This window comes from Nanorana parkeri, unplaced genomic scaffold, assembly GCF_000935625.1.
Source record: "Nanorana parkeri isolate BGI_ZX_2015 unplaced genomic scaffold, ASM93562v1 scaffold2356, whole genome shotgun sequence".
Classification (NCBI taxonomy): Eukaryota; Metazoa; Chordata; class Amphibia; order Anura; family Dicroglossidae; genus Nanorana; species Nanorana parkeri.
Window position 1 is genome coordinate 89,968 of NW_017308624.1, and position 10,631 is coordinate 100,598.

The 10,631-nt window shown below is 40.7% G+C and overlaps 1 protein-coding gene across 1 annotated transcript in view; it reads left to right on the plus strand.

The window, feature by feature from the left end:
• The window catches only part of COG2 (component of oligomeric golgi complex 2), a gene marked incomplete at its 5' end in the record, with an annotated part of 124,154 nt that overhangs the window by 86,526 nt on the left and 26,997 nt on the right, over positions 1-10,631 (plus strand). The window contains 2 exons of the mRNA XM_018573383.1: positions 1,845-1,987; positions 9,020-9,159. Of these exons, the coding sequence (XP_018428885.1) occupies positions 1,845-1,987; positions 9,020-9,159 (283 nt within the window). The remainder of the gene's footprint in view (positions 1-1,844; positions 1,988-9,019; positions 9,160-10,631) is intronic.

The window sequence follows — 10,631 nt, forward strand, 5'->3', positions numbered from 1 at the left end:
GGTGTTTGTGCTGCACAGAGGATCGGTAAATATCACTGATACTTATCGATCCTCCGTACGGCCACGACAGAGCCGATGTCATCCGGAAACTGACAGGATGACAGCGGCTCCGTTCTCACCGCTTAGCCATCCTTAAACTTGTGGCTTCTCCCCGCCAGCCGACGATTGCTCTTCCGCCCCACCCCCCAACCCTGGAGATTTTTTTTTATCCCCGTTGCCACAGCCCCTACAAGCGGGGGTCAGCAGCGGGGATCCATGGAGTCACAGATCCCTTCCTGGAGCGGCTGCAGACAGGGATGAGAGGCTCCAGATGCCGCCAACTTTTCCCATTGATTTGATTTTCAACTGCTGCGTTACTAGCGTTTGTAAAAGACCCCCCAAACCATATATTTTCTGAAAGCGCAGGCCCGGTAGAATAAAAAGATGGTAATGTGACAGTCTGCTGTCATCATAACTCAGCTTATAGTAGAACTGTAAATGCCAGGTCCGTACGGCATACTGAGCTGGCCAGCTGGAAGCACTTTTGTAGCTCCGTATGCCGTACGTCCTTGGCAGCGAAAGGGTTAATATGAAAACCTATATTGGCTGTAATGCCATTGCACTTTTAGCCGTCCATTAAGGATGGAACCGGAATGAAAGTCCAAAGAGTTCTGATTGGATCTCCTCCCAAATCGTCTCTCCCTAAGATTTTAGTCTAGTTTTAGTTAGTCAACTAAAATGTCAATATATTTTTGTTATAGTTTGTCATCATAACTTAGTTTTTATGTAGTTTAAGTCTAGTTTTAGTCACTGAAAAAGTGTTGTTGACGAAACCTATGACGAAATTTATTAAGCGACCAAATTACCTCTGCATGTATCCAAATGTTTTTTTTATATCTGGTCTTAAGATCTGTTTTATATTTGTCATGATAAAAAGTTATCAAATTTAAATTTGTGAGTTGCGCTTTTTAAAATCCTTTTTAAAAGTATGTGTTAAAAAAAAAAAAAAAATCTTGATTATAAGGGATGTGGTTCCATGAATCACCCATCAATCCAAATAATCTAGATTGCATGTAGAGTGTGAAAGGTTAGAACCTCTTTCAGGTTTTTATCCTGGTCTGTGCTTGCCAGTCCCATCCACCCTTTCTCACACTATTTAACACTGAAAAAAAAAAAAGTTTAGATGAAGAGGGGCTTTAATTATGTCATTGTCTACCTTTCTGAAGCCATGTTTTTTTTCTTAAACTCTAAAAGATATTTTACCATGTTAAGTTTTCAGTTTTTCATGTGTTTAGAATATAAGATTCCTCATAACTCAAAGTAAAAACCAGTTATATTGCTTGATGTAAATATAGCCCCATTTGCATTTTAAAGCATATCTAAACCCATGTAATATAAAGCAGGTCTTAGCTGTGGTGGCTGCATTAGCTTTATTTTCCTATGCCTTCATGTAGTAATCCTGGAAATAAAATGCCCCCTGTCCTAGGATGACAACACACACTTATTTTACTCTATCGAAGAGCAGTGTTGACATCCCAGGGCAAGAATGCAGAATATCTCTCCCTTTCCTCTTCTCTACAACAAAGGGGGAGGTGTTTTTTAGTCCATGGCTTTCAACAATGTAACTGATAAGAGTGTCGCACAGGCAAAGAGTCCAGGATGTTGTCAGCTCACAAGATATCTGGTAGAATGAACAGGTATTTTATTTTTTTTAATTTGCATTTATTGAAGAAATATAACAGAATGCTTCTAGTGGAATATTTAACAGTCCCAAATGGAGCAAATAAGATCGGTTATGTGTTTATGGTTTACATATACTACAAACCACAAGTACTGTATTTTATTTTGGACCCATATATTTCTAGGTGCATTGGAAGACATTCTCACCTCATTATCAGCGCCTCTTTTGGTCATAAATAACAGAATCTCTCTGGACCTTAGTGCATCTTGTCTGGTTTACTTGAAAAGTATTCAAGAAGTCCCTAGGCTTTACAGAAGAACGAACAAGGCAAGTATGATTTTTTTTGTGCGTCATTCGGTTACCTTTCATAGAAGACAAATAGAAGTTGCTAGTGATTATTAGTTTGACACAAGGCTTTGCAGTACTGCGCGTTCCAGTGCGGGCGATCACTCTGCGGACCGAAGGTGCATTTGGGATACTATTGAAATGAATGGCACCTCAACGCACCACCTGCAGCAACATTTGTCAGGCCGAAACTAAAAATGGGAAAAAATAAAATAGCACTGCACTTCACAAACTCAAAAAATGTATTCCTAAAATGTGAGAATGTTATAAATTGTGAAATTGTCAGAAAGTAATAAAACTATTTTGTGTTATCCACAACACCTGTGTTGCACAATGCCTGTGCTAATAATAGTTCAGAAAACACTCTTGGTCTAATGGTCTAGACCAGTGGTGGCAAACCTTGGCACTCCAGTTGTTTTGGAACCATGAGGCATTGCAAGGCTCTGAAAGCCACAGACATAACTCCCAGAGGCAGATGCATGTTGGGATTTGTAGTTTTGGAACAGCTGGAGTGCCAAGGTTCGCCACCACTGGTCTAGACACTATAAACATAGAGGGGGGGAAAAAATGTGAATACCAAAAAATATATAATTGTGTTGGTACATCTCATAGAAAGTGTACATATAAAAAAATCCTGTATTAACCCCTTCGTGACTGACGACGTACAGTGTACGTCGCCAGCATCGGGGCTGTTTAAACAGACTCCCGGCGACTTTTGCCGCCGGGACTCTGTTTAAACTTGTAGAGCCGACTGTCGGCTTTACAACAGAAGCGATCCTGGCGACTTACCTGTACAGATCTTATCTTTGAGCATGGTGGAGAGCACTGATTAATTGTTTATGCATTCACGGACGTGGTGTGGATTATAAAAGTTGGAAATTATATCTTCACATATTTCAAGGACTTTATTGTATTAAGAAGTAATGGACTTCACATATAGATATGTAGATTAAGTGGGAGTTTTAACATCACTTGTGAGATTTAATACAGGATTTTTTATAAGTAAAATGATGTACTAGCACAATTATATATTTTTTGGTAATGTGAGATAGAAAAAAACTGCGCTAGGAATCAAATAACACTCTAAAAGCAGCTGTGCTTAATAGGTGAGTACACCCAAAATAGGAAAAAAGAAAATAGCACTGCGCTTCACAAACTCAAAAAATATTCTTAAGATGTGAGACAAATAGTATAAATTGTGAAATTGTCACAAAGTGATGAAACAATTTTGTGTTATACACAACACCTGTGTTAATAGAAAAAAACTCTTGGTCTGATGGTCTAGACACTATAAACCATAATAAACATATATTTAAAAAAAAAAGATGTGCTAGTACATCTCATAAAATGTGTACATATAGAAAATCCTGTATTAAATCTCACTAGTGATGTACAACTCCCACTTAATCTACATATCCATATGTGAAGTCCATTATTTCTTGATACAATGAAGTCCTTGAAATATGTGAGGATATATCTTACAACTCTTATATTCAACAACACATCCGTGAATACATAAACAATTAGTGAATCAGTGCTCTCCAGTCTCCCGTGCTCAAAGATAAGATCTGGCCGCACTCACCGACTCCTATTGCTCACCATATTTCAGATGAACAATTAGCGCTTAGTTGATATAAATAGAACCAAATCCTCTCCTTTGTTTTTAATCCGACAATAAATTGGGGTAGATTCCTCCCAGCTCTGGCTTATCTTTCCAAAACCGTATAAAACTATTCCTCCATCTTCCACCTTCTCTTGTGCTCATAGAGAGAAAAAAGGCATCCCATAGTGTAGTTTGTGACAATTTCACAATTTATAAAAATTCTCACATTTTAGGAATACATTTTTTGAGTTTGTGAAGCGCAGTGCCATTTTCTTTTTTTCCTATTTTGGGTGTACTCGCATATTAAGCACAGCTGCTTTTAGAGTGTTATTTGATTCCTACCGCAGTTTTTTTTCTATCGAACGAAACTAAAAATTACTGAGTGTGTGTGTGTATGTACATGTATATCTGTGTGTGTGTGTATATATATATGTGTGTATATGTGTATATATATACAGGTGAAACTCAAATAATTAGAATATCGTGCAAAGTTAATTTATTTCACTAATGCAACTTAAAAGGTGAAACTAATATAATTTATTGCAATCACATGGTGGGGCTCACAAGCCCTCTATGTGATAGCACATTGGAGATGACAGGTTCTCTTTAAGGGGACATTAGGGGTCTGTTAGACCCCTAGTGTTCCTTTCCACTTCATTGGGGAATGACAGTTGCCTGCTGAGGCAGCTGAATGTCAACACAGCATGCAGTGGCTGTGAGCAATAGCCAGCCTGTTATAACCTTAAAAGAGAACTATGGTGTAAGTGTCATAGTTCTCTTAAGGGTCACAGGAGGACATATACTAGTAACCTACCATGACCCAAAGCTCAGTATAAGGAATTATGGACACCGGCACTCCAAGGTAGAGCAACGTCTTTTATTGACGTGTCATGCAAAATTACACTTATTGCAACATTTCGGGGTCACACAGGATCCCCTTCATCAGGCAGAACAAGTGAGAATTGCAAACAGACATGGACAAGTATTTATACACATCCTTGTATGTGAAGAGACCAATACCACTGCCCAAAAAGAGGAGAATCATAATATTCAAGACAGCGCATGACACATGCATGGTAAACCTATAAGCAATGGATATGCAAAGAACAGCATCATCTGACATATATGTGATCCCATGGGGCAGAGTGCCTGGGCACGTATGTGGTGCATCGTAAGGAGCGGAGCAACATATCAGCGGGAAAATCGGTCGGATCAAAGGCAAAAAAAGGGAAAAGGAGTAAAAACACCATTGTAACTGTGAGTGCTGGTTGCCGCTATGGTCATCGCTCCCGGTCGCATAGTACTGGGAAGAGATCGGTGAACGGAGGTTCGCCGATCTCCTCCCCAGCTTCCCCCCGACACCAGAGAAGCAAGGCCTGTAGGAGGGGCAGCGGAGCCCGGGAAACATGGCGGGGGTGTCGGGCGGGGGGTGGCCACTTTACTGGATCGTAGAAGCGATCTTGCAGCAGCTGGGTCACCAGAATCGCTTCTCCTGTAAAGCCGGCCGCTGGCTCTACAAATCTGAAGAGTCCCGGCGGCTCTGTGTAACTACTTGAGGATTCATGACGGGATTATCCTGTGATGGGGTTATTGGATATTTTAAATTGCAATAGCAGGCTGGCTATTGCTCCTGAATTCTGTCAATCAGCAGAGGAGGGAACTGAAAGAGAGTTCTCCTTCAGGTCCTCCCTTGCTGATTGACAGCAGGCAGTGGAAGGGTGCAATAGCTAGCCTGCTATTGGCTATTGCAATATAAAATAACCAATAGCAGGCTGGATATTGCTCTCAGCTTCTAAAGTGAGCTTTGCCACCGGCTTCCTACCGCTGCCAGAACAGGGGAGCAGCGAAAACACGGGGGAGCAGTGGAGGGAGGACGGCAGCAGCAGAGGAACTGGGAGACAAACGGAGGCACGGGGTGGGCAGAGGAGGAACGGTGCAGCAGATAAATGGGGCGGGCAGAGGAGGAACAGGGCAGTAGCGGAGGCGCGGGAGGAGTTCAGAGCCACCGCAGTCTCTCCTCCCCACTGGTGCCGGCTACAGTGGTCTGTGTCCCCTCTGCCGATACAGGCGGGGATTGAAAGGGACACAGACCATTGCAGCCGCCACCAGCGGGGAGGAGAACTAATCGATAATGAGAATCATTGACGATGATTCTCATTATTGAGTATAATCGATTTTATCGATTAGTTGTTTCAACCCTAATGATGGGACGCACCCACTATCCGGCCGCTATCTTTCCACCCAGGCTCATTTGATTTTTAAATCGGCTTTAGTTGAGCCAGGTATGCTTGCAGGGCCACTAATAGCTCAAATTTTACCTGGTTCAGCAGGAATCGGCCAGAATTTGAGCCATCTATGGCCAGCTTTAGTCATGAAAGAAAGTACCCTGCGGAGAAGGGATTGGCGGGTGAACAGATCTTACAGCCTTGGTTTGTCCTACATGTTCAGCCAATGAACATTTAGACAATGACAATTGGCAATTAGACAATTGACCCATCCTCACACAAATTCCTTACAATTTTTGTGTCTTATCACAAATATGTAATTTCATAATTTTTTTTCCAAATTTCTACATATTACAACTCCCTTATATAGGGCAGCCTATAATGTGTTAATAGCTCTTTTTTAGAAGCTGATTGTAGGGGGTTTTTTTTGTCTTTTTGTTTGTGTCATGTGTTGGGAACATTTTATGTAGAAAAAGAAAAGTAGCATCTATGAAACTTTATGGATTGTTGAATCCACACTGTAAAATTGTTTATGAATATAGCTGTTTTAGCTGACAAAAAAAAGGAGACAGGTTTGTTATTGATAAAGTTAGGGATAGCCGAAATGTTCGTGGTTAAAATCGTCACATAAAAAAAGTTTTCTGATTATTCTGCTGTGTATAAAGGTACATTTGTTGTCAAATACATCAAAAATCAATAATATGACATAGGTGGCAGTAATACAAATCTGGGTGCTGTCACCAAAACTGGCATTAGAGGCTGAGACATCCACCTGATAAAACTTGGAACAAGTGTGAACTGAAGGCCACTGATAAGACGCACTGATAATTAGCGTTACTAAACGCACTGTAGTAGCTTTACTAAACGCACTGATCATTGAAAGTTTTGTTTGTTTTATTAAATTTTTACCTCTTTATTATTCGCTTATCCTGTATAATATAAAAAGGAGGAGCGTATCCTCCATCTCCCTATCTGTTCTTTTATGCAGTTCAACATCCCCTCACAGCTTTCCATTGTAGCTAGATATCTACATTTCCTGTCAGCAGTACTGCATAGTTCTTGCACAGATTCAGCTTTACACACTCTGGTCAAGCACCTGCTCTGCTCTTCTCGGTGTTGCACTTATGTATCCTTTTAAAATATCATTTCTTTCTCTATATGGCTGCTTTTCTCCCCCTTCATTGTCAAGTTGTGCCCCCACTGGAGTCCATAAATTCAGGAGAGAAAGACGGAAACTATGCATATGTTGTGTAATCTCTGGGCAGGCAATCTCTGAGCACTAATAACCCCTCCCATCTGTGTTATGGAGAAGAGTGGGAGGTGTTAGTAGTAGAGGTGCACCGAAATGGAAATTTCAAAAACGAAACTGAAATAAAAAAAATTGTCAGGCCGAAACCGATACCAAAAATGTTTTTATTTTATTTTTTTCAAATTAAAATATTTTAATTTTTTCTAATTTTTTTAATTTTTTTTATAAACTTAATTTTTTTTATATTTATTGTTCATTTTTTATTAAATATTTTTATTTTTTACTTTACTTTTAGGGGCTTCGGGGAAATATTACATAATACAGACCCCTGATATTTCCCTTTTAAAATCGAAAAAGAGATTGAGGACACAAAGTCCTCCTATCTCTTTTTCTGTATCCCCTGTTATCAATGAACAGGAATCCTCTAAGAGTGTTCCTATTCATTGATAACGGACATGCTATGTTTACTATAACGGGCACACTGCCCCTTCAGCATTGCGGTCATCGGAAGCCCGCCCCTCAGGGGGGCGGGCTTGCGATGATCGAGAGTGCGATCTGCCTGTCCAAGATGGGCAGATCGTACATTTTTTTTAATCACTTTACAACCATCGCAAGACTAAGGTCTTGCGATGGTTGTACAGTGTATGGACACCTTTCCCCAGATCTGTGCCTTGCAATAATCCTGTCTCTGAGCCTTGCAAGCAGTTCCATTGACCTCATGGCTTTTGCTCTGATACAGTACACAGTCAGCTGTGAGGCCTTCTATAGAGAGGTGTGTGGTTTTCCAAATCATGTCCAATCAATTTAATTTACCACAGGTGGACTCCAATCAAGGTGTAGAAACATCTCAGCAATGATCAAGAGAAATGGGAGGCACCTGAGCTAAATTTTAAGTGTTGTTGCAAAGGGTCTGAAAACATATGCCAATGTGATATTTCAGTTTTTCCTTTTCACACATTTGCAAACATTTCTAAAATTCAGTTTTTACTTCGTCATTATGAGGTACTGGGTGTAGATTTGAGAAAAAAATTATAATTCAAACAACTGTAGTATCAGGTTGCAACATAAGATTAAAAAAAGTAAAGGGGTCTGAATACTTTCTGAATGCACTGTATATATTTTTTTTTTTAATTTTAGGCTTAGATACGCTTTAATGTTTGGGCATGTACAAACATTGCCCAAGTTCATGAATTTTTTTCCGCTCCATTGTCCACACAGACACAAAGCTCAATTCAAAGCTAACACACCAGGATAGGATACCTATTTTTAAAATAGTGAGTTTTCAGTTGAGTCCAATAATTTGATAAATATAGTCAAATGGCTAAAATAAAGCTTTATGAATTGAGGCTATAGTGTGCCAACATTGTGAAATTACATGATCTGACATTTTAATATTTAGTTTTAGTGTAAATGTGCCCATACACCTTACGACCATCGCAAGACTTTTGTCTTGCGATGGTCGTAAGCTAATTAAAAGCTTGTACGATCGGCCCATCTTGGACAGGCAGATCGTACTTGCGATCATCGAAAGCCCACCCCCATGAGGGGCGGGCTTGCAATGACTGCAATGAGGGGCGGGCTTCTGATCACTGCAAACGGGCAGTGTATGCGTGCGCATACCGGCCCGTTCGGCAGTTGTCGAACAAGCAGGCCACCGTTTGGCAGTTGTCGAGCAAACAGGTTTTCAAGCATGCTTGCTCGACGGAAGACGTGCGACCGTACAGTAGAAACGGTCGCACGCCTTCCATACACTGTACGATTATCGTACGATCACGGGATTTCCTGCGATTCTCGTACAATAATCGTACAGTGTATGGGCACCTTAAGCAATGGTTGTTAGTAGTTCTTTAGCCAGATGAATTATTGAGGACAAAATGTTCTTTTATACATTATTTCTAGCGTAGCAATATTTTAAAAATATGTATATTTTCCTATAGGAGGTACCAACAAGACAGTCGTTTTATGTTGAAAATGCTCTTAAGCCACTTTTACTGCTGCAAAATGAATACAGGAATGTACTGAAACAAACTACTAAAGAGAAATGGCTGAAACTAGCTCTAACTAAATGTTCACATAAGTAAGTATTTTAAACATTTTTAAAAGCTTAAATAAATATTGTGTGGTTTCTGTCTGTTAGATGACATTTGCAAGCGGCATGAGAGTCCATCCACTTTATACTATAACAGTCATCCCTAAACAGGGTTGGGGGCCATCATTATTTGTCACCTACAATGCCATTTTAACATCCTTACCCTTTAAATTTTACACATTCAGCCATGTAACTCAAATAGTTAACTTATTCCAGACTTTGACATCATGGTGATTGAATTGTAGAAATGGAACAGGATGGTTTTGCAAATGTTCAAACATCTTTCACATTCTTAGACAATCAACTTCTTTCACAACGCCATGCCATGGTATTTGGATTATGGTGACTGAGTTACCTTGTGACTGGGGTATATTCTGAACATCATTAGAAATTAAGAAGCTGATTGGATGAGCAGTGGACCATCTTCAGCATTACAGAACAAGTCAAGATTTACCATGACCTAGATCAGGGATACCTATAAGGCGAACCGTGGTCCGGACGTGGACCAAGTAGTAGTTCTGTCTGGACCGCAATCACCAACCTGTGCTGGCATATGGCTGGCTGTCAATGGATACATGGGCCTCTGAGGCCGGTGCCTCCACAGCCAGCCATAAACCAGTGCAGGTCCCCACTCCTCTTCAGTCATTGGTTGGTAGGACCGCTGGCATTCTAACCAATGACGTCTGGTGTCCTCCTCCTGTGCAGTCATTGGTTGCTAGAACTGCGGCGTCCTCCTGATGATAGTGTTCCCCGACCCAGCAATAAGACCCTGTTCACACCTGAGCGTTTTGGCACAAGCGGAAAAATGCCTGTCGCTGGAAATAGTACATGAGCTACTCTTTGGCAGATTACTGCGGTTTTTGGTCCCGTAGTCTTCAATGGGAAACTTTGTGCAAGAAAACAATCAGGTGTGAACAGCCATAGAAATTAATGGGATTCCATGTCTTGAGCATTTTGTCACACCTAGCTTTGAGCGACAAAACGCCTAGGTGTGAATGGAGCTTAAAGGAGGACGGAGAAGTATTGTCTTCCTTCCTCTCCTGCAGCCACCCCTGACCTTAGGTACAAGTAACTAAGGAATGTGAGGACAGCAGTTAAAGAGGGCAACCAGTGTAAGGGGGCACTCTGATGGGGACATATATTAGGCTACACCAGAAAAATCTAACAATGGCTGAGAAGGAAAATAATCAAAGTGTTTCAATGGTCCTGTCAAAGTCCAGTGTTCAACCCAATTGAAATTCTGTGTCGGGACCTTAAAGAGAAACTTTACTCATATCTTCAAAATGACAACAAAGGCAGGCTTTTTATTCTTTGCATACTTTTTCTTTTTTCTCCCCATTCTTCTCACAGTGGCCATTTTTTACTAAGAGCAAATTACTAGCTCTCCCTTTTACTTCCTGGAACTGATGTGATTTTTTTTGCACCATAATGGGGGAGGCGCGGCATTTCTGGGGGGGGGG